The following is a 25027-nucleotide window of genomic DNA, read 5'->3' on the forward strand; positions in this document are numbered from 1 at the left end:
TTTTTTTCTTACACAGAGCCAGGTTGGGTAACTCACCTGCCAGAGGAGTTTCAGTGAGAATATATAATAGTTATTTCTTATTGCATTGTAAGTGATGACAATTCTTGTAATATCTCATTGTCATAGTACCACATTCTTCTCAGCATGGCACTTGCTGAAAGTGACAGACTATATTGTAATATTCATTGGTATGATTTCTAAACACAATTGTCAATATTTGGATTTTAATATCATACTGATAAATAGTTCTATTTGGAATTAAAGGGGCTATATATAGTTACTTAAACTTGTGTTTGTCTGTAACTGTGCAGCGCTTGCATAGAGAAACAGGGGTGAACAGGAAGTAAAACAGGAAGACAGAGTTGGCTGTGGTTTTATAATTGCATCTCTTACCTCAGTCATCACTTTGCTTTTAAAGTGACAGGATTCTTTCTGAAGGAGCACACCACAGCCTGCGCCTTGTCGCTCCATGTAAAAAGTTATTGGGTTGTATATAATATGTGTATGTATTAAGTGACAAAATGTCCAACACAGGAACCACAGTCCTGTCACATACCACATTAAAACCTCTAATTTCTGCTTTGAATTCAACTGGATGAGACTTTCAAAATAGAATTCCCTTCCTATCAAGTACTTATTGAACTTAAAAAATGTCTCCAAAATATCCAAATGTCCTAATTATTTTGTGATAATTGTCAGCTGATCTGTTTTTGGATATACTGTCCACAGACAGTTTCTGTACAATAAAGTCTGAATGTTTTGGAAGAGGATGTAGTTAATGCAGTTTTGACATAGCGTCTGTACCAGGCTGGAGGGTCATTGCAGTAATAAGCACCTCCTGCACCGAGTCAGTCACTTCCTCATTGCTGCTTTCCTGATGGAGCCTCAGTGCTGGTAGTAGCTCCAGCCGCTCAGCCAGAGCCAGGGATGTTATACAGGAGATTCACAGGGAGCCATGGCTTCTCACTGAGATGGAAAGGTGGGCTGGAGGTAGGCTAACAGAGTGCTCTGGTTTCCCAGTCAAATTGTCGTGAAAGAGACTGTCACAATATCATGTTAAACGTGACCGATGTTTCCCTCTGGGCTGATGTCTTTTTCCAGTGAAGTCATTGCCTGTTGCAGTATGTTTCACTAAAATGTCTTTTTGTTTAAATTTCTGGTTTAGATGTCACAAGTAATTACTTCTCCTGTTGTAGCTAAAAGAAATGTGCTGAGAATTGCATTTGCTTCCTTTGTTTTTCCAATAAGTTGAACAGTTTTTGTATTTTTTGGATACATATCTGAAAATGATTCTTAGAAAGGTTACTGTTGTAAAGAATACTTTATTAGGCCCCTAGTTCCAAGAACTTTGTCGATGTGTTTCACCTTTGGTTAGATAGCTGTTGTTGCAGGAAGTGAGAATGAAAGCTCTTAGTGTTGTAATGGCTATAAAACATGCAGGCTTGGTGTGGTCCAGTCAGCCTCACGGTATCTTGAAGCAACTGAACAAAATGAGCTCTAGTATGTCAGAGCTTTGTGGTCCCCTCAAACCAAGAGGCCTAGGGCCGGCCATTAAAAGGAGCTGGAAACTCCATTTTCCCATTTCCTCTGGGTTTGGGTGGAGGCTCTGTGATGTAAATCCAAGAGAATAAGAGCTCTGTTCTTCTCTGCATCACTTTATGGGATTTGTGATTGAGCTCAGTGAACAGAGATGACCAACAGCTGAGGATGACCTCGTCCATGAATGCAGAGGCAGCAGAAAGACCGCCCTGTTATGGAAAGGTCAAAGATTTGATTCCCAGACAGTGTGTCTCCGTCAGTAGTCATTGTGTTTCAGCCCACTGAAGTCCTCCCTGCTCATTCATCATAAGATGGTTTGAGAAAGAGCCTTATAGTAGTTGAAGGAACCACACAATATGTAATATGAAAATTGATTGTCCTTTAGTAGAAATGTCACTGTAATTGGTAACAGTTGTTATATACTGCCAGCATTATTAAGCTCTATCAGTAATCCTGTAAAATATAGCAAATTATCCAAAAAAATGTTGTCTTTAAATGAAGCAAAACAGCAAAGATTGCCTGAAACAAAGATGCACCAAATTTAAAATTGTCTCTTAATGAGACAATTTGTTGTCAGCATAAATAATGCATCACTTAACATGCAAAGCCCCCTGCTGTGTAGTACATCAGAGTAATAATGTTGCTCTGCTGGATTCAGATTAGAATTTAACATAAGCTACTGGCCAAATGCTGAGACATTTTGTCAGTGTTTGGTCAGTTAGTCTACTCTGCAGGTAACCAAGCACGCTCTTATTTTTTCTAAACATCTAATTGACTGAACTCAAAGTGACCCTCCTCTCCTGATCTCCCAGTATGGTTGGGTCTGTGTTCCTAACTATGATAATTCCACCTGTGCAGGAAAAGGAAAGAGAGAAAAAGGAGAAAGAGAAGGAGGGCAAGGAGAAGGACAAGAGAGCAATTAATGGTCATCTATTCACAACGATCAGCTCAGGCCAGGCAATCCAGTGCTCCCAGTGCAATAAGGCTTTCAACAGCAAGGATGCTTACCATTGCACACGTAAGTACCTTTGTTCATTTCTTTTTCTTTTTTGCATTGTTTTTTCATTGTTTGTGACTGATCAGGAGTCATGTTGCTTTAATCAAAGCCCATTAAGGGTTGTGATCCATTATTAAAATAATTTATCTTTCTGTTAATTTATTTCTAATTTGCAAACATGCTAAGCTATCCACACTGCTGGGAACACACAATACTGAATATACTGTAAGAACAACTCCTTAGTGCAAATACATCATCAGGCATGAATCATTCTATTCTTACTGTAAAGGCTCAGTACTTTTACCATATCATTTATAACTGCATACACACATATAATTTAAGACTTTGGTTTGTGGACAAAAAAGCTGTTATTTGGTTTCTTTGTCAACTGATAGAAAATATAGCTTTAAAAGCATTAGCAAACATTATTATTATTAGTATAATGTTGTATAGCGTGTGTTTTGTAATGTCAAAAATGAGGCTCAGCCAAGCAGAACAACTCTCTGGCTGAGGCTGCTTCATGATTTGTTTGAAGTAGTGAAACTCTCTAAAGGGCCATTTCTAATGTAACCCAGTCAAGCTCTCAGTGCAGACAAAAAAACAGTTTTTGCATTGTTTTCCACTGAAGCAGCAGCAGCAGCCCTAAAGAGGATGTAGTTTATTGCACAAGCCTTTGGCGCAACTCCAAAAAAAGCCTAAAAAGGAGAAACCAGCTCTGCGATGGATCACAGCGATCCTCTGAATGGTCACAATCTGCCTCAAATACTTCAGACTGGCAAAAACAGCTCTTGTTGTGTTCAGTTGGTCTGGTTCGGATTGTTGGAGCCACAGACGGTTCGGAGGGTGTTTTTGGGAGGTTTGTACTCGCAGATGTCTGGCCGGTGTCCATTCAACAGACAAATACAGTGATCCTTTGTCTGAGATTAGCTGGAATTGGTTGGACGTCCACAAAAAGCAGTAAAATACCCAATAAAACCATTTAGTAGGAGAAAAACACTGCAGGAATTTAAGCTGGTTTTACTGTGTGGGTCATAATTAGATATATCACATAATCTACTAGGTGGATACTTTAATTCAAATCTCTTTTACAGTAACCCAAGTGTATACACTTGTCACTTAGGTGATAGGTGGAAGTGAAAGTGGAACCTGTACCCTGAAAATGTTACTGCCCTTCGGTACTTGCTGAGTTACACCAGATTGTTTTCACACCCTGACTGAGAGCACAAGCGTGTTGATGTAATCCTAAGAACGGAAATGTTATATGCATGGTGACAAAATCTGATAATGGGTTTGTGAGTTTAACTTGTGCAACATGTCTGTTTAAAACACTTCTGTCTCTTGGACAAAATGTAGTGGAAGCTTGGTGGAGCCTTGTTGTGATGCTAGATTTTGACACAAGCGTTGTTCGTCTCACTCCTTGATCGACCGCTTCAGTTGTTTTTTTTGTATGTACAAATAAACATGACAGCTTTCTGCTTCAAAGTCCACTTTTATGAAATGATTTGACAGTATATAGTACAGCACAGGGGAATTAAAGTCTATGACTGAATAAGATCAGATCACAGAGCAGATATTATTTTAGCAATCTTGAATGATGACCCTTGTTCCATGGTGATTTGGGAATGTTTACATAATTGAAATTTTCCCATGCAATTCAGTGTTTGTGAGTGTGTGTGTGTGTGTGTGTGTGATTCCACAGCCTACCTCTCTTTTTTTCCTCCTTCGTCCACGAGCAGTATTACCCCTCGATTGCATCACATGCTCTGCTGTCTGGCTTTCATTAGTGGGTTGGTGGAGTTTCCTGGCCGGCTATGAAAACCAGTCAGACATTCTAGCCCCCACCTTTCCACACACACACCCTCGACACCCCCACCACGTCTACCATCATGCTCATAGTGTTCACTGTTGCTTTTCTTTCCAGACTGTAATGCTTCCGTCCACAAGGGCTGCAGGGACAGCCTGCCTGTTTGTGCCAAGGTGAAGATGAAGGTAAAGGTTCCCTCAGACTAACTCTGCCACTGGTTTTCTAGTATTCTGTTGTCCTGCAGCCAATATTGATTTGAACTCTGTATTCTCTGTTTCTCTGGCTAGTTGCCCAAACAGCATTTTGCAGTACCAGATTCAAGCTCATTTTCTACAGTCACGATGAGGAACAAATGTGAGTGTCAAACCAAACTTGGATTTCTTACAAATCTTCATTACCAGTTTTTATCTGCTGATTTCATGCCAAAGCACACTGAAACTGTTTTAACGGCTGTTGGGGGATTCCTTGCTTTAGCAATTATTTGGACTAAATGTAACTTAACTAATCTTATTTACTATTTTTTCTTATGTTTTTAGGTCAGTATCAAGATAATTAGATCCTCAAAGGACTAAACAAATTGCCAAGCCTCTTAGGCTGGTCAAACTTTTGAAAATCCATTGGATCATTTCAAAACTGCTGCTATGATGCAAGTTTTTTTTTGTTAAATGAAAATGATGGTATCTGTGGAACTGAATTTAAATCAGTATGTATTCATATGCATACAGGAGTAAAAACATAAATATTTTACACATTGTTAAAATGAGATTATAAGATAAAAAGTAAGAGACATTTTGGGGAGCAAACAAAACCCAACACAGCCAGTATAAAGGTTCCTCAAAAACCCTTTTAGGAACCCTTATGGTTATTGGAGGTTTTACCGGCTACTATTAACTGTACTGTTCTGTGCATATACAGCATTTATAACCTTTATTTAATCAAGCAATTAAAGATCATTGAAGTGATATACTGAGGCAGCTTTTGCAGTAGACACCTTTATCAATAAAAATATAGTTTTCTTCTTGTTGCTCGTGATGACCTGCCTACTTTTGAGATAATACATAGTGGTTGGTATGATATTTATCTCCTGTAATTTTTCTGTCTGTGGTCCAGCTGGTGGGACAAGGGAGCGCCCCTGGTCGGCCATTTTGTCCCCCGAAGACCATTCTTCCCTGATGATCCCATCATCACGGAGACACACCAGCATTATGCCTTTCCATGGCAACAACCTCTCCAAGAGTCTCTCTATAAGCAACATCGCTGGGTAAGCGTGTGTGTTTGTGTGTTTGTGTGTTTGTGTTTGTGTGTGTGTGTATGCAATGATGTGAGGACACTCAGATAGTCACATTTCTATTTCAATGAAGTGTTGTGTTTGTGTTACTATTTAACCTTTGTATTGAAGCCCTTTTTTTCTCTTTGATTTATGTTTTTTGTTAACTTTTTATTTGACCACGGCATTTACAACATGTGTGTCTCAACAGCTTAATGGAGGTTTATGGTTGTAACTGGCTGTGAAAAAAACAATGAATATTTATTTGATTATTCAGTTATATGTCTCTCCATTCAGTCCGGTGTTTGATGAGATGCCCATTAAAGGCCTGCGGTATCTCTCCCAGTCTACTGACTCCCTCAACAGAACCAACCAGGTCACAGAATCCATGGAATCGCTCACTGATGAAGGTCAATACACACACACCTCTAACCTGACAGCTGTCAATCAGCTGGGATCTGAGACTCCTCTGATTGGAAAACTAAGTGAATATCTAACCAAGTTTTAACATAATCTGATATTAAAGTAACAATACAGTAATACAATTCAAAACCTTTCAATGCTTTACAGTGTGAATGAATGGAATAACACAAAATGGCATAGTCAGTGTGAGTGAATATCTCTGGAAATGAATTGATTTAAATGACTTGTTTTATGAAGTGACCTGAATCTCTTTTCTGAAAGGAAAGGTGATCATTCAAAGCTGTGTAATACAAATGAGCTGCTGTTGACAAATGCACATGAGATTCAGATTTTAAGTGCAAGCTGTGTTGTTGGTGAAGGGACAGAGATGATGGACGGGCAGCTGATGGGGGAGTTTGAGGCAGAGTCCAAGGAGCTGGAAGCTGACTCATGGAGTTTAGGTGTGGAGCAGCAGTACCTGCAGCAGTTGGACAAAGAGCTGGTGAAGAGACAGGATGTCATCTACGGTACATTAAATTAACCAAAATATGCTTTTAAATTGAATCTTAAAAAGTCCAGTGTTTCTCCGGTTTTCTCTCATCTAGGTCTCTAGTACTCCTATTCTAATCAAAAACAAAGGAAATCACTTGAAACAACTTGTCAAGTGTGTTGTTATTAGTTTTTCGGTAGCCGCACTTTCCCTCAGCAGGCCTTGATGACTGTCACTTCACTTTGTTTCAGTCTATTGAGGCTACAGATTTACCTCATTTAAATATGCATTGAGATCTTAATGCCTGAGATACTGTGAATCCTGTTTGTTTTGAAAGTCCTAAAGATGTCTCTAGCTTTTGATTAGAATCTACTTTTCAAATACATTTGATTGAAATGATTCTGAAAAGCATATTTCTGTACAGTATGTGTAAATATGTACATATAAATGTATGTCATGAATTCTATGAAACTCTTTATAGACCTCTGAGGTAATTATGTAGATGCATATAAAAACTCCTTCTCATGTCATTCTTTCCCTAAGTCTCACTTCCTTCTATGTCCTTCAGAGCTGATGCAGACAGAAATACATCACATCCGGACATTGCGCATAATGTCAGAAGTCTACAGCAAAGGCCTGCAGAAGGAGGTCCAGCTGGAGCAGCAGACAGTGGAGAAACTGTTCCCCGCTTTAGATGAACTCCTGGAGCTTCACACACAGCACCTCCTCCGCCTCCTGGAGAGGAAGAGGGAGGGCCAGCTGGAATGGGGCAGCTCGGAGGGAGGCTTCATCATTAACAGGATAGGAGATATCCTGGTCAGCCAGGTAAGAGGAGAGAGGGGCTGATGTGATGAGGATGAAGGTCCTAAAACTCCTTTACCACAACATGAATGACATTTGTCCCCTTTGCCTGTGTTGGTAGTGTAGGAGGCCTGGAGGCCAAACTTTGCAAAGAAATTCCATCTGCCTTAGCTGTGCTTTGTGGCTCAGGAGGTAGAGCGGGTTGTCCTCTAATCAGAAGGCTGGTGGTTCAATGCCCAGCTCCTCCTGCTATAGTCCATTAACCATTTACTTTGTGTTTATGGCTGTGTACAGCCTCCCAGAGCTGCTGCTGGCTGTGCACTCTTGTTTCCACTGCAGTCCTTAACTTTGGGGAAAATGTCAGTGGTTTGATTCCTTTGCTATTGCTAGTGTTTTGGTATGCTGCATACACCTCTTATGTAAAGTTACACTTTCTTTGAATTAAATATTGTTATAGAACTCAATATTACCCGCAAATTACTTACTTTTGTAACTTGCTACATTCAGTACAATGTCAGCTTTCTAGCATAGCTTTTGTTTTGGCTTTGTGTACTCATGCCTGTTCTGCTCTAGTTCTCAGGATCCAACGGTGAAAGCATGAAGAGGGTTTACGGAAGATTCTGTAGCCGCCACAACGAAGCCGTGAACTTCTACAAGGACCTTCTGACCAAAGACAAACGCTTCAAGGCTTTTATCAAAGTAAGACTTATATTTCAGCACTGGTTTTGCAGATAAGATTGTTTTTCATTGAATAGATGTCTAACAAACATTGTGTTATGCTACCTAAGTTGTCAACCTTTTTGTTCTGTCATGCTTTTCTTGGTGTTTTTAGTCTTTTGAATGCATGTATTGGAAACACATTGCCATATATACCCATGACAGTTTTTTATTTTTGTTGTTTTTGAAGTGTCAGTACTTATTTTGTCTTTACTGTCTGTGTCATGTCCACAAACACAATGAACACTTTCTTGAGTATTGTTACTGTATTGTTCTACAGCAAATGAGTTTTTAGTGCTTATGTGAAACCATGTCTGGTTTTGAGCCACCTGTTGTGTGGGCATTTTTACTAAAGCACTTGTTGTTTGCTCTTCCAGAAAAAGATGAGTAGCAGCATTGTGCGGAGGCTTGGCATCCCAGAATGCATCTTGCTGGTGACCCAGAGGATAACAAAGTACCCCGTGCTGATTCAGAGAATGTTGCAGCACACTAAAGGTTAGTGTCATGTCAAATTCTGGTCATCTGTGCTTTTAATGTGTGTGCACAATAATGTGAACTGGGGAAACTGGAAGGAGGTTGTTTGTTTTAACTGGGACGACCCTGGAAATAACAGACTATTAGGCCAGGCTAACAAATCAAGAAATAGATTGTAATAACACATTATGATTCATAAGATATTTAGATGCATTATACAAGGCATATGTAGGGAGACTACTTGTTAGTCCCCAATTGTTTTCTTTGATTCTGTGTTATTTTGCTACTTTGTAGTCTCTACTGGTGACTTTCAAATGTGTTTCACACTGTTAAAACCTTGCATAAAATATACAAAACATACAAACCATTCACAATTCAGAACACATTATTTCCAACTGTCAATGAAAATCTAAATAGTGATTGGAAAGCCATAGATTTGAAGAGAGTAAAGGAAAAAATCTTATATTCAATCATAAGTTATTTCTTTAACTTGAAACTCTCTACTATTGGAGTGCGTTAATTATGTCTTGATCTAAAGGATTTGCCCATAAACAAGTGACAGGAAACAAGACAGAATAAGGCCAATCACTGCATTAGTATCAAGAAAATGTTGCTTTATTATTAGAGAATCAAGTTTATTTGGATTTCCATTTTAGATTTTTCTATTTTAAGAAAGTAAAGTTTTTCCAAAATCTATAAAAAGACCAACCTAAAGCATTGTCCAGGCTTAAATCACCTGGGTTGCATGGGTTATCTGAAACAGTATAGCCAAAGTTGCATAAAGAAATAGATTTTCAAAGACAGTGTCCACATTCAAGCAATTATGCTTTTCAGTATGACAGCATATATTCTTGAGCTACATTGATATTTGTCACATCATGAGAATAGACACATTTATTTAAGCATTCTAAAATATAGTGTCATATAGTAGCCCATCAGTTCTTTTTCAGTAGGATTAAATGTAACTTCTTACTATACAGTTCAGCCTACGTCAGTCGTAATACTGCAAAGCAACGCACATTGTAATTTGTTTTAGGTAACTTCCTGAAAAGTTGAATTTCTCACACATGGTTTCATACATTTTAATAAAACTGAAACATATGTCAAACGGGTGTTTTTAGAATAATAGATCAAGCGTACTTTGAGGAGCTGAAATATTTCACACCATATTGGTATCTGATTTAAAGCAGCTCTCGTCAGCTGGCCTCCTACTGTGTACATTCTCTCTAATCCTTCCCCAAAGCCTGTTTATAGTCTATGTGGGATGGGGGAGCTCTGACTTAATCCCCAAGGTGCTTTAAGAAGACTCTCTCCTGCCAACTCTGATATATACTGAGTGGAAATAACACAGCACACTCACAAGTTAGAGATAGTATTTTGCTGCTCAGGAGCATTGAAGTACAACAACCACAGGAGGAAAATATTCCACTTTGGGGAAAAATATTACATTTTCAGTCCAAAACCCAAGTGCTAAATACACAAGATGTATATCAGAGACATATTGACTCTGGGGCTTTTCTCAGTGTGCAGACCTACAGGCCACTGGTGATTTTATTTCTTGCAGTTCTACTCTTCTACTAAAAAAAGCTTTTGAATTCAGTTGATTTGGGAAAGCCAGATAAGCCACATAGCTTAGCATGAGCAGCAATAGTGGCTCAGTAGACTGAGAGAAAAGCTACTACATCTACAGAAATGTTAACTATATTGACATAAATTGACATTGAAGCATTGGAAAATACACTTATTTGCCTTCTTGCAGACAGTAAGAAATGAGAGGAGTGTTGATCTATTTCTCAGCCAAATACGAAGCGACTGCCAGAGGCAGGTTAGCTTAGCACATAGTCTGGAAATAAGTGGAAACAACTGAGGTAACACTTTTTGTATGGATAAAACAAACAAGATGTAACATATTAATTAGTGAGCTTTAGAGGTGCTGCTAAGTGGATTTTATTACCATTGGACAGAGACAGGCTAGCTGTTTCCTCCTGTTTCCAGTATTTGTGCTAAGCAAAGTTAACCACATAGACATACAAGGGTGGTATTAGTCATCTCATGCAACTCTCGACAAAAAAAAAAAAGGTTTGATTTATTTCTCTAAAGAGCTTAAAAACCGATTTTCTCAATAGCTTCTTATACTAAACAATGGGCTCCTACATAAGCACATAGTTGGGTGCGCCAATGTTGGTTAGTAACAGTTTTTATTTTTTCACATGAGAGATGTTTTTTTCTGTACTCTTGAAGCTAATATGAAGTGGGCGGGGGGGCTCAGTTTAACAAATGTTAAGTATTTCTGTGTATCAATCACAGTTAAGCAACATTTGAATCAAAATCTGATGACAGTTGTGAGGTTGTTTGCTTATCTTTCCAGTACTGTCAATCTGATCAAACCATCCCCACACAGTCCGGGTGGGGCAGATTTTTAGCCTTTAATAGTTAATACTGAAGTTTAACTCTGATTGTAGAGAAATATATAACATTTGTCAGTGCAGTCTGATTAAAGAACACCACAGCTCTGATATGCTGATAAGCAACAGAAACAGTAGGTCTGGGTGGCAGTTTTTAGAATGAGTTTGCAGTTTATTTTCATCCATTCTTACATCTTGCTCTCTGACTACCATAATACATTTAGAAATACCAGAAACTGAAGTCAATAACACAGGTAATCATCTTTTTTGCTTTCTTAAGCACATGTATGCTCTACATCCTAAAATCCCATTGAGGTATGTCGAATGACCCTTGTAGAAAAATAAAAGGTGGTTTTTGAACACTTGAAAACATGTGTTCAGAATAACTACTGTAATTAACCTATCAAGCAGAAACTGTTTGGTGAGACAGTGTGGCCGAAGTGTCCATACAAATGACTTGAGCAGACAAGATAAATGGGCAGAACAGTGTATATTTTTGAGATACAATAATCTCGCTAGTAGGAAAGTACCTTTTCTCAAGATGGAGGAGCATTTAAAGTTTTGTGGACCACAAGTTCAAACTCAGAAAAGCTCAGTCTGCTCAGTCAGTGTGCGTTTCAGGTACATATAAGTAGGAACAGAGATTGTGTCAAAATGAAAAAAGCGAAACTCGACACACATGAAAGAAGTTTAGGGGACTTTAGGGAAGTTTGTGTATCCAACTCCACCTACTAAAACCATAAAAAGGCTTGCATTGCTCTCTGCAATGACATTTGCAATAAGAGGTTTGTCAGTGAAATGTAAGCACAGTTAAATGTCAAAATGGGTACAGAAATTTCCCTGCACCTTCTGCTGCGCATAAACACGTCCTCAGTTGTGCCACTCTACCCATCTGGTTCAACTGTGTTAGTTTGGAGCCATTAAATTACCAAATGAACTTTCCTAACAATAATGGCTTTCCCTGAATTTGTGCTTCTGCAGGTTTTACACCTGCATAAAAAAATACTGTGAAATCTTCACTTTTCACATAAAACAAGTGAGACAAATGAATTGTGAGCTTTGATTTCTATCCCATCAGTAATCAAGTGGGGCTAAGTGTTTTATGTTGTGTTTGGAATCTAACCTGAGACCAAACTGCTCCACTGTTGCCTGTCTAACCCTCTCACGTCAAATGTCGTACACAGAAAGCGAGGAAGACTACGACGACCTCACGGACTCTGTTCGGCTTGTGAAGGAGGTGATTGCGGCGGTTGACAGCAAGGTGAACGAGCACGAAAAAAGACGTCGTCTGAAGGAATTTCACGGCCGCATGGACAGCAAGTCCATCATGATGATGAAGAACGGTCAGATTTTCGCCAGGGAGGATCTGCTGAGGAGGAGGCTGATCCACGATGGAGTGCTGCAGCTGAAGAACAGCCAGGGAAGACTAAAGGGTAAGGAGACGCTTTACTGACTGACAGCAAATTCTCTTTCTCTCTGTAAATATGTCAGATTTTGGAAATGTGAAAATATATGAATGTATTTTAACTTTTCACCTATGCAACCACAACTACTTTTCTCCTGGCTGTTCTCCAGATGTCCACGCTCTGCTACTATCAGACGTTTTCGTCTTCCTCCAAGAGAAAGACCAGAAATATGTCTTCGCCATGCTGGTAGGATCCTGCTGTCATTTCCCTCTCTCCTTTTGTCTCATTATGTCTCTCTCCTTTCTCCGCCCTTCCTTCTGTTCCCTCTGTTGTTGCTGCTGTTCCCTCTGTTTTTCCTCCAGTAATAAAGATCTTATGAGCGCTGCCAGATATGTTGTTGTCATATTTTCCTATCCCACTGTTGTTGCTGTTAGCATTAGCTGGCCTGCTTAGCTTTCCCCCTGTGTAATATTGCCTGCCTCTAGCTAGCTATCTAGCTAGCTGCACCTATTAAAGCATTTCTGGCCTTTAGCATCTAACCCAACTGTGATAAATCATATAGGTTTGAGTCGTTTTTTCCATGTTTACAGGACTCACAGTTTCATAGCATGGCACACACACACACACACTAGGGGTAATGAAAACCGAGGCAGGCCTGTGGCATAATAATCACATCCATCATTAAAAACGACTTGGCATGTTTGAGTTGAGATTGTTGACATTGAAAAGAGGAATAACATGTGGTTTTTAATGGATGGCAGCCATGTGAACCAGCTTGAGTTTTGGGCAGAATAAGCTTCAGTTCTGAGGATCAGTAACAGTACAAGCAGCCAGTAGCAATGAGGTCAGAGTTCACTCGGACAGGAAGTATTCCTGTGAAGCTAAATGTGGCTAATATGAGGTTCCAGGAGTCAGAGTTAGCCAAGTCAAGTGGGTATCATCCAGAGTCTTCTTGATACGGATTCCATGTTTTTCCAAAAGATAGTTTCATTTGCTGAGCTGCAGTGAAAGGATAGTAAAATACAGTTCTCACAGAACTTTGGCTCTGGATTTTTCTTCCTATTATTGTTACAAAATAGTCACAGTAGAAAGACAGAGTTAAATAATCTGAACCTTTTCCTTAAACCTCAGACTGCAGGAAAAACGTTGGGATGTGGTTACAATTTCAGAGTTTTACTGGATAGAGGAGAAATGAAAGTGGTTTGTGGTGATAGCGCACTGAACTGTGCTTTACAGTGTTTGTAGCCTTAAGGTGGCAATCTGACACTCTAGAAGTCAGCTGACAGACACGTTGATGATAGCGTTAACCAGAATCTCATTTTACCTTATTCTTTCATTCTATTTATTCTTTTTCATTCTTCACTCATTCCTCTAATAATCCCCTTTTTTCTGGCCTTCTTCACCACACCACATTTCATTCCTTTTCCCTTCCTCCCCCCCTTCCATAATTATCCTTTTCCTCTTCCTCTCCCCCTCCTTCTTCAACCCGCCCGTCTTCCTGCCTTTCCCATCCTATCCCCATCATCAACATTTGTCTTTCCCCCTCCCCCTTTCCTCCTCGACCCTCCCACTGTCATCCTTTTTTTTCATTCTCCTCCCTTGTCGCCTCCATCAATCCCTCCCCTCCTCTCCCTGTAGGACCAGCGCTCCACGGTCATCTCCCTCCAGAAGCTGATCGTGAGGGAGGTCGCAAACGAAGAGCGCGGCCTCTTCCTCATCACGACAGGCATTGAGAAGCCGGAGATGATGGAGGTCCTGGCCGGCACGAAGGACGAGCGCAACACCTGGAGGCAGCTCATCCAGGAAGCCATGCAGTCCATGTAAGTGGGATTCATTTATGTGTTTCTTCGTATTTGAACTTAAAAACGTTTAAATGATTTAATGCTTTTGTAGCCAAAAGACAAGTTTTGCCATTTTTTACTTAAGTTTGACCTCGGCATGTAAGCCCAAACTCAGCCCCTAACCTAACTTGCCCCATTTACTTCAACCCATAACCTCTACTGCAGAGGAGGCCTCTTAGGGTTCACCTGTGGTAAGTCTGTGTTGTAACCCAGGAGTTAGACCCAGCCCGGTTTGCTCGATAGTAATAAACAGTAAGCTGCGACAGAGCACTTTGCTGTCAGGAGGATTAGCACTACTCTACCTGGGGATGGGATGTACTCAGGGACAGTCTAATGCTGGATTGGCTTCAAGGGCAGCTCACTATAAGCAGAGGATTATTCTACTGTAGCCAGCGGGAAGGAGAGAGATTTAGTACTCTCTCTCTTTTTCTTCCTCTCCTGTCTGACTTGTGTCAAAATATAAAATTGAGATCAGGCTATTGGCAGAAATGGAGGAGATTAAAACGGTTTTCCACTGATGTTCTGTCTGTTGTTTCCATCAAAAAAATCCCATACATTGTCTCAGGGTTGTCTAATCCATGTCTAGTGAAAGTTTGTCCTGTGGCGTCGACTGATTGGTTGTAGATGGGACTGAAACTAATGGTTATTTTTCATTCATCCTTATTTAAATAATTGTTCAGTCATTTTTGCTTGATAAATAATGTATTATAATTTACAGGGAGAAGGATGAGGACGAAGGGATTCCCAGTGAGACAGAAGATGACAAGAGACAACTGGAGACTAAAGCCAAGGAGATGAGAGGTTAGAGAAACACATTTAGGGTGTTTGTATGAAAGAAAACAGGGATAGGTTTGCTCCAAATATCACAAAATGTTTTCCTCACTGTCTGTCTCTGTTGGTCAGATCTGTTGAAGCAGAAGGACACAGAGATCATGTCTCTGCTGGAGGAAAAGGTGCGGCTCTTCAGGGGGATGTGGGAAGGCTTGAACGCAGGCGAGGAGGCCTGCCGGCAGGCCGAACCTTTCTTCAGGGCTGCTTGCAGCCTGGAGCCGCCCAGGGGGGCGTCCGTCATGAAGGATGCCCTGCAGGAAGGTAAGACAGAGAGTTGTAATGTGTGTTATGTGCCGTAGATGCATTGCTCATCGAGCATTAACAATCACACAGAATGAACTGTTTTGAATAGAAAGAGAGAGAAGCAGACACACTACCTTATCTCAGTTTTCATACATGTGAAATTATCATTGTGGTAAATTATTATCGCTTTGTTTGTTTTGTTTTCTCACATGGAAGTATGAAATATGTCCAATAGTATGTTACACAACACTACGGCCCTGTCAGATTTCTTCCCCTCAATGTGTGTAATGTTGCCATGGAGCCAGTTAGTTTGCTGTGGGCTACAGCTTTTGCCTTGTTTTTCTTTTTTGGGAAAATTGGCACCATTTACAGTATGCTGAATTGGCTATTAGCAGTTCCTGTTTTCAGTGTACCCATGGATGTGGATACAAATATCGCTGGATTACTTTGGTACTGAAGAAAACTGAAAAACGGGATATTTCTGTGGCAAGCTCTGGAGTTATTAGGAGCAGCTTTTCACTATAATCTCTAAGTGGATTTACTGTTGTTTATTCACAACGGATATTGGAGATAATGAATAAATAATAATATAATAATACTAAAGTCACACTGAATCTGGGGATCATGTCTGATCATGATCATATCTCCATTCCATATTAATTGTCCCAGGAAGCCATGTCAGTGAGCCAACATGCACAATAACAAGACCTTACTGGATCATCATCCACACTGAACAGAGCTATCATTTATTAATGACGCTTGTGATGTGGTTCATGGTATTACAATGTCTGCTGTGAAAAAGACTTATTATTCCACCTTTTTTGAGTTCTGTGTGGAGGGCTTGATGATCACTACCCCTCACACCTAAATAGAAATTGAACTGTACACACTGTGCAGTCTAACTTATTACTAAGTACTAGTCCATTTTTCTCATGTATCCAATTTGTATGTTAATCAAACCTGTTACTAATGAGCACACACTTAATAAGTCACCTTTCCTCCTGAACGGTAATTGGTTTGGTAGTTGGATCTAAACAGAGCCTGAGTAATTGTGTTTTTGGATGATTTAAAGACACTGTACGGGAGACATTAAAGGAATCAATGTGTTTTAGGATTTTTATTCCAGCTCTGTTTGGTGCTATGGCAGCCCTGTTCATCAAATGTGTATGAGAGGAAAGCAGCATGAACTAAGAGAGATACTGCATACTGTGTCAAAGAGAGAATAAAATGTGGAGGAAGACAGTAAAGCACAACACATTCTCTGCACATTAAGTCGACATTAAATTTAAACCAGCAGTTCTGGAATTTTTGTTGACTGAAAAATTTAACTTCTTCAAAAATGTAAGTATTTCAAGAAGAGTCGAGCGTGTCAAAAAGTATTCTTAAGCAATTGTATCTTGTCGAATCATGAAACCTATTATCACTTGTTTCCAGGGCAATTTTATTTTTTTCAATTTATAGTCATATTATGAAAGATTTACTAGACCTACTGGACTAGATAAGAAAATAAGATTTTTAATCAGAAACTCAATTTTTTTTCATTCTTACCATTTCCTGGTTTTTAAGAAAGTAGGAAAAATATTATTGACTGAAAACGATCCAGGATAGCAGTGTAACCTGTTGTCATTTACAGTGCAGTATTATGTAAATATGAAGCACTATTTCTTCATGTATTTGATGTACCAAGAGTTGTGTTGTGGTCTGTGTATTTGCATTCTAGTGGTCAGAGCTGTGAGCTACGTAGGGAAGACTGAGAAGCTATGCACAGATGCAGCAAGCGCTTAATGATTTCAGAGTAGTGCTGCAGGCAAAGAGTGTTCCACAAAAAGGTGTAGTCACAAAATCCCAGGAATTTGTTCTACAGTTTACAGGTTGTGTAACTGACATTAAACTAAGAATTGTTTGCAGCTCTAATGCAAGAGAAATGTATGAAGGAGAACTTCTACAGTGGGTTCACTTTTAAAACTAGCAGGAAAGGTTTAGCTACACTATTAAAGATTGTATTTTTCACCTCCTCCTTCTTAAGCCCGGGGCAATAATTGTCCTTATTTGATATCTGTATTGGCAGCAGTAATGTAATTTCTTCTGCTGGAGGTTATTGTCTTTTACTGTGAATTCACATCCACCAGGAACGGCTTTGTTTTTCCTTAGTTTCACTGAAAAGGTCACAGCGCTGCATGGTCTGTATACATATGTGAATACCAATACTGTATGTGTCTTTCCACAGTTTCCATAATTTCAGATGGTAAAGATATTTAAACTTTCAGCAAAAGAGCTCTGTGGTTCAAACAGGTTGTCAATAGTTGCTTAGCAACAGGAGCCAATACCAGCTTGAAAGCAAAAGTGCCTGGTAGGATTCATGATTGCAGAGCTGAACTGTAACACAGTTAGCCAGGATAATTCACTTACTGACCTGCACATTGATGTTTGCCTCTGTGTGTGTTTGTGTGTGACAGTGGAGACGTTACAGGCACTAGTGAACGGGAGCCTAGGCGGGGCGATGGCCAGCGTCCAGGAGGGAGGAGGCGCGGGGCCGGTATGTTTGCCCCGTCGTGCCGAGACCTTCGGAGGATTCGACAGTCACCAGATGCACAGCAGTAAAAGTGAGTCTGCTGCTACATGTTGTTTTCTATGCAGAAATTTTGCAGACTGTGGTCAACCAGACTTGTTTGAAACCTGTAACCATCAAACACACTGAACCCTGACCTGCTGAAGCGAATAACTGCATCGACTCAATGACTTGACTGCAAATGTGCAGTGACACTGCTGAAAGCCCAGTTCCCGTTTCAAAAGTAAAATATTTCACCCGAAAACTGATTTTTAGGGTCACATAACAGCAGGCACCACATCCAGCACTTCCCACAATGCCCCTGTTCAGTGCAGTTAGATAAAACATTTTAGACGAGGAATTGGACAGCAAAGCCAATGCCTCCTGAGGGGAATGTGGCCTGGGGCGATGCCTCTGAACTGGTAGCTTGCGAAGAACTGATGTGGAAAAATGGCACTACAGTACGTTTTTATCAGTGTGATGTTTTTAAGAGTATGCCTCTTTATTTTGTTAAAAAACCAAACATAGACACAAATATTAATTTCAGAGGCATTTTGTCAGAATTATATAAACTAATATTAGAGACTGTGTGAGTCAACTGAAGCACATACTGTCAGTTGAAATCTGGTTAAAAAGGAGTTCTCAGGGGGTGAATTGATTTGTGTGAGCAGAGGAGAAAGGAAATGGTAGGTATTCGAAATATGAAAAATAAATGAACACAAAAACAAGCATAGTTTTCATATGCATTAAGTATATTTATCAACAAAATCAGAACTAAATCTTAGGGCATTTAACCATCATGTACTTTAAAGACCTAAAAATAAGCAAGCAATTACTGCTGCAGCCAGTTCCAGTGATTCATTGGACCAGGGAAACACTGCCGACTCTAAGCAGTTGATGAACACAACATTGGTCACTGCAGGGATCAAATGTTAAGGCTGTAATATTGAGCTGATTCATACATTTAAATAATAAATAAATACATTCAATTATTTGTCAATTAATGGATTAATCAACAGAAAATTAAATGGCAACTCATTTTATACTGGATTCATATTTTATTTTTTTATAAGGCCTTCAGTTCTATGTACCTCCCATATTCTTTCAACCACTGATATAGAACCTGTTTCATTACTTTTAATACTGATCATTGTTCATCATGCACATTTTGTTGCACACCTATGGATTGTGGTGGACACCTGTTGACAGACTCTCAACTATGTGTGGAAAAATGCAGAACAGAAAAGACTACTTGACCCAACTGTTACACCATCAGTAAAATGTGATCGCCTTGCATTAGACATTAAAACGTTTTTTTCAACATGTGACAATATTTAAAGATGCTAAATGTTCCATATCATTGTGGCTCTGTTCTCATACTCTCAGTAGACGTGAGTGTGGATTTTTTGCTGCCTGCTTCATGTTTTGTCTCCTGTGGTTTCCCTTTATATCAGGTGGAGACAGAGACGAGAGCGAGGATACAGCAGGAGATCTGCGCAGGACGGAGTCCGACAGCGTTTTAAAGAAGGTCGGCATCTCAGCAGCCAATTATTCTTTACTCTGAAGCAGCTACACCCCCACGCCTCAATGAGAACCTCAGGCCATGCGTGGGGTGCATTTGTCCTCCAACATTAACAATACCATTAAGATGAATTTAGCCGCTTCTCTCCCTCCAGTGAATTAGCCTCTTGACTCTTCCTTCCAGGTCCTGTTGCTAATGGCGACCATCAGTTGTATAAGAATTCAATAGTGAATGAAAATGAATGGGCCGCCTTTAGGTGCTGCTATTGTAGCTCTGCACTGGATTCTAGCCTTTGTAGTCATATATTCTGCACATATCCAGCAGCTGGACTGTTTCTTGAATGTTTAGTAGAGGCAAGCTACTGTGATAAGCTGTTAGAAGTCAGAATGATCATAAAAGATACAATGCACAGTTAATTCAAGCATTAAATTTTCTATTATATTAGTTTATGGTATTTGTAAATGTAGAATACATTTTTAGAGATGTTTAACCCATCATCACTTAAATGCAGCTGCGAGACTGCTGTGTTACTGTATCAGTTTACATAATATACATAATCATATCCAGATACAATTAGATTTTTACAGCACACCCACGCTATAATCACATTCACACAGCCATATATACTGCAGTGTATGCATGCTCACATGCACGTACTGTACACACACAATGACACGCTAGAGAATGTGTGTATGTGGGTGCATGACTGTGTTCTAGCTATACAGTACTTAGTGTGTGTTTTTGTTTGCGTGCAGGGAGGAAACGCCAACCTGCTGCTACTGCTGAAGAAGAACAGTGAGGTAACACTGACTTCCTGTCTCTAACTCAGTTAGAGCTGCTGTTTACATGGAAACCGTCAAAACTCTGTGTTACCATCATTGTTATCAGCATCAATAACCGTATACGCTGAAACAGCACTAACAGCAGCAGCTGTAGTTGTACTGAAGATGTTTGTATTAGTGGTATTGGATGTTAGTTATATTATTTAATAAAATCATGCCTATAAGAGCAAGCTTTGAGAAGAATTTCTAATGAATAACAAGATGAATTATGCATGAGAATAGAGCAAGCATCCCAAGCAGCGCAAGTACATTAGCAGTAAAACTTACCAACATAGAAAAATAAAGATTAAAACTCACATTAATGCCACAGAAATATTCTAAAGGCCTCCTATAACATACGGTGAATTGTCAAAACAACACAACCTGCTAACCTGCTCACAATTATGCTAATAATTTTTATATTTAGCTGGTATAATGTTCACCATATTAATCATCTTAAACATAAAGTGCAGCTGAGGCTGATGGGAATGTCATCAGTTTTGCAGGCAATTAGTCCTAACCAGTATACTGGACAAACAAATTTAAGCTGATGATGGTGTGATGAAAAGTGATCACCAGAGTTATTATAATTCAACCTCTGGGGACCATGGATGTCTGTACAACATTTTGTGCCAATCCATCTATGTTGAGATATTTCACTAATTGAGTAAAAACTTTGGCTTCCTGGTGTGCTGTGTTAGAAATGCTGTTTCCTGCATTTCCCAGTGAACATTAATTGGCGCATTTTGTGTCTTAGTAAACACTGGTGGCAGCTGATAGCTCAGCGGCCATGTCTCTTTGCCAGTGTTTGAATAGAGAAAAGGTCACATCACTGTAAACTCAAGTCAGTTTAATATTGGTTTTAGTCCACAATTCATATTACATGCATGCAGTCCACCGCTAGCACTTATTAAAAGAAAAAGTCAAAAACATTTGATATAAATCACTGATGCTATCCATGGTGCATTTTAAAGCAAAGTCAAGTGCAGCAATAAGCAAAACAACATCAAAGAGACATTTTTCTCCATGCAACAAGAAAAGAATAGAACAATAACAGGCCATGATGAGTTTACAAGATGCTCAGTGATCTCTCTTTTCCAACAGCAGGTCCTTAACAGTGTCTCCAATCTGCATCTCCTGCTCAGCACTCTGCAGGTAAGATGGTTCCCATGCAATTCATACATCCGCTCCAAATCAGAATCATGAAATGATGCAACTGTGTGAAACTTTTTGCTGTTATTGTGAATGTGAAAACATCACAATGTGAACAGCCATAGAGAGACAGACATATCTGTATCTTTGAGACAATATCTGGAGTGATTCTGACCTAATCTGTCTGTCCTTTGGCTCTGGTTGTTTCCAGGCGGTGGTGGTTCAGCAGGACAGTTTCATAGAGGATCAGAGGCAGGCCCTGAGCGAGCGCTCCTCCTCCTGCACATCCTTATCGCGACCGACCTCGCGGCCCAGCTCGCTGATTGAACAGGAGAAGCAGCGCAGCCTGGAGAAGCAGCGGCAGGAGCTGGCCTCCCTGCAGAGACAGCAGGCAGCTCATGCTGAGGAGAAGAGGAGAAGGGAGAAGGAGTGGGAGCTGAGGGAACATCACCTGACTGAAAGGGAGGGGCTGGTGCACATACAGGTAACAATGAATCATTTTCTACGAGTTCTGTGCATTATTTATGTTTCTAGGCAGCTGTATTTCTCAACCCCTGCCAACAATGGGATGGTTTATACTGTAGTTATTTACCTTGTACAGTATTTTACCTGATTATTTACAATGTAGTATTGAGCATTCATTCAGAGTTTCCTGAAGTAAGTTCCAATTGAACTAAAATTAAAATTTTTGTTAATAACTGCAAATAACTGCTTGTTTGCTAATGTTATGCTACTCTTATATCATTAACCTGCTGCAGTATTTTACAAATGACTTGGCTCAGTTTTCACAACAGTGTTTCAATTTGCTCTTAATGCTAAGAGCCAAACTGACGTACATTGTTACCTTTAAACACAGAATGCTGTAGTACTAGTAGCAGTGGATAGAAAAGGAGGAGAAAGAAAAGTGATATTTTTTTTTGTCTCCTTTCAAAATGTTGATTATATTCAAAGTCTGTTACAAACACTAAATAATTTACCCAACATTGGTGAGCTCTCGACTGGTTTGTTTTTCTTTTCATTTTTACTTTTATTGAGATACAGTAGGGAGCTTGCGTTGTAGAAGACAGAATAACTCAAATGTATTTTAGCTTAAAATGCAATTAGTAGGGAGGTAGATAGGTGGAGATAGATGATGTACTGTGCACTTGGATGGGTATCAATAATTAAACAACTAAATCTTGACAGGCCTACAATCAACCAAAAACAACAAGCCAGTTTTATCCTGTACTATCTCATTTATTTATATGAAATAGGAATGTATAACACTGATAACTTTTCTTCAAAGGGTTTTCTGTCTTCTAGAAAACAAATCGTTTTTATTCATTCGGCCTCAGATAATGGAGCTCAGACTTGTAATATTAATCTACACGATGATGGACTAACCTCCTTTTCAGTTTCTGAAAACACAACATATCTTTGTGCTGTAACGTTTCAATAAATCCATCAATGCACCTCCCAACCACTGCAGGAGGAAGAGGTCCTGAAGCAGCACAAGGAGCTGGAGGAACAGAAGCGTGAGCTGCAGAGTAAGAAGGAAGAGTACCAGAAAGACCTGGAGAGGCTGAGAGACGCCCAGAGGAAGCTGGAGAGGGACAGAGAGAGTGTGCAACGGCAGCTCGAAAAGATGCAGGAGGTCCGTGTAGCTGAGGTGAGCGGGGACACTTTAAAAATCATAAAATGATGATAACATGATCTGTTGCTCCTCGGCTACAGGGGAACACTCAATGAGCTCAGAGGCAGCTTGTGCTCAATGACACTTCAGCAGGCTTGGTGTTTATGGATTCTTGCATTGTAAGCTTGAACGTGGGTCCTCTTGAAAGAGAATTCCAAAAAGCTCTTGGCAACATAATAACCAGCAAACAGTGCTGCATCCTAATCCAAACGGCAGAGTCATATTTGCAGCTTTTTATGCCAAAAACCTGTATATGTTAAGTCCATTTTACACCATGGAACCCTTTCTTGGAAACATTTATGCTCATCTTTTATTCACAATAAGCTGCAAAGCCATTCAAATATGGACCTTTCATACATATTGGCTCACAGATGTAAATAACAGCTGCACATGTTTCTTACCTCCCTCCTATACCTCCAGAGGACTCCCTCTACAACGTCAGATGAATTCCAGTTCCCCGGCAGCTCCCAGTCTCTGGAGCTGGACCCGCTGGAGCTCTCCTCTTCCTCTTCCTCTTCTCTGCCGAGACTGCAGCCCCAGCGGTCTAAGCCTAAAGGAAAAGGCCTCAATCCCTTTACCTCATCCTCCACCAACCTCAAGGGCAGCGACGCCAACAGCCAGATCTCAAAGAGCCTGCTGCAGCTGGCCAAGAACAAGAGCAAAGAGGGGAAGGAAAAGAAGAAGAAGAAGGGCAAAGGAGGGAGCGCACAGACTGCAGGTAGGGAATGGTGAAGATGGATGGATTTATATTTTAGTTCAATCATTCAGTGAGTCAGCAGGTCTGAATTGAGTGTTATTATCAAGGGTACTTCAGATTAGATGACATTTGGTTTTAGAAAGATAAAAAGTGATTGGAAGACATTGTTGGACAGAAAAATAGATGAATAAACCAAGCCATAAGCCGTTTTACAAAAACGACTAATTTAACCATGTTTAAGCGAAAAATTTCAAGATTTGACAGTGTTCCCTGTGCAGTGCATGCTGGGTAGACTAACCCATTATAGTTATAGGATCAGACATGAACATTGAACAGAGATACGTATTTAGGGGCACTCAGCGTCTCCCAGGGTTGTTCCCAGTCATACCAGCCAAAACATGATGAGTGGCAACAAAATGTTACAAAGATGTTGCCTATAAAAACATTTGAATATGGATAATACTGTAGAAATTCAGTAATTCTAATTATTGGAATGTAAAGACCTAGCATACTCAGCGAAAACAAATGTACATAATTATTCAGCTGATAGTGAAGCAGTATGAGCACATTATGCCTCATTCACACATCTTAATGGTTTACATGCGGATTAAGTTCGGATCCATGCAAGTGTGGGCAAGAATCCCAAAGAAAGTTTCATGTGTTATTTCATGACAGAACATATAAAAATATGTTATTTTCAATAAACCACCTGTATTAAATCCACATGAGACACAGTGGTACTGTGTGAAATGAAGCTGAATGAAGCTGACCCTCATCTTCAACGCTTTCACGAGTTAGGCTTGTCCTGGGTGTTCAGTCTGGTGACGTATTTTAAAGAAATGTTGCTTTGCAAGTTCCAGCTTGCATCATACCGCCTCTCTATCTTCTCTGTCTCCTTCATCTTGTAGTGACTGCAGCCACAGTCCACTGTGCTGTACTTTTCCCCCCGAGCAGGTCACTCATTGTAATGTGCTGCAGTCTCTGCTGGGTCCTAGCATCAGCCATTTTCATGTCCTGTGGGTCTTAGAGTCTGTATACAGTTAGTACTATATACTAGTCTTTATAGTATAACATTTATGTATTGAGTATACAAACAATCAACATACTTGCATACCATTTTATGCTAACAGGAAATAACAAAACAACAGATGAATGCCAGTTCAACGTGTGTCCATCAACATCATAAACAAAAATCAAGGGTTTTTTGGTATGCATAGTTACTTTTTTTTTGTCACTCTGAGCACTCTACATACTTGAAACCTGCTTAGTATGTGCTAAGAATTTGGGACACAGCTTAGATTTTGTCTTTGCATTATTAAATTATTAGAAAAGTTTTTTAGGGGGAGTTTAAACAGCCTTAAGTTGGTGTGGAGATGCCTCTGGGTTGGTTCTGAAAAA

The 25027-nt window shown here is 39.8% G+C and overlaps 1 protein-coding gene across 9 annotated transcripts in view; it reads left to right on the plus strand.

Moving 5' to 3' along the window:
- The window catches only part of LOC118321253 (A-kinase anchor protein 13), a gene marked incomplete at its 5' end in the record, with an annotated part of 98360 nt that overhangs the window by 70272 nt on the left and 3061 nt on the right, over nucleotides 1-25027 (plus strand). For 5 of the 9 annotated variants that reach the window (XM_035652491.1, XM_035652496.1, XM_035652497.1 and 2 more), the window contains 21 exon segments: nucleotides 2398-2557; nucleotides 4458-4525; nucleotides 4628-4694; nucleotides 5451-5601; nucleotides 5905-6017; nucleotides 6390-6536; nucleotides 7068-7324; nucleotides 7874-7999; nucleotides 8395-8512; nucleotides 12081-12329; nucleotides 12472-12548; nucleotides 13941-14122; nucleotides 14862-14944; nucleotides 15047-15235; nucleotides 17674-17820; nucleotides 19220-19293; nucleotides 20043-20087; nucleotides 21213-21263; nucleotides 21472-21744; nucleotides 22726-22908; nucleotides 23353-23650. In XM_035652491.1, the coding sequence (XP_035508384.1) occupies nucleotides 2398-2557; nucleotides 4458-4525; nucleotides 4628-4694; nucleotides 5451-5601; nucleotides 5905-6017; nucleotides 6390-6536; nucleotides 7068-7324; nucleotides 7874-7999; nucleotides 8395-8512; nucleotides 12081-12329; nucleotides 12472-12548; nucleotides 13941-14122; nucleotides 14862-14944; nucleotides 15047-15235; nucleotides 17674-17820; nucleotides 19220-19293; nucleotides 20043-20087; nucleotides 21213-21263; nucleotides 21472-21744; nucleotides 22726-22908; nucleotides 23353-23650 (3058 nt within the window). 9 annotated transcript variants of the gene reach the window in all.

The sequence above is a fragment of the Morone saxatilis genome, unplaced genomic scaffold (genome assembly GCF_004916995.1).
Source record: "Morone saxatilis isolate NCDOM2014 unplaced genomic scaffold, NCSU_SB_2.0 Contig11, whole genome shotgun sequence".
Classification (NCBI taxonomy): Eukaryota; Metazoa; Chordata; class Actinopteri; family Moronidae; genus Morone; species Morone saxatilis.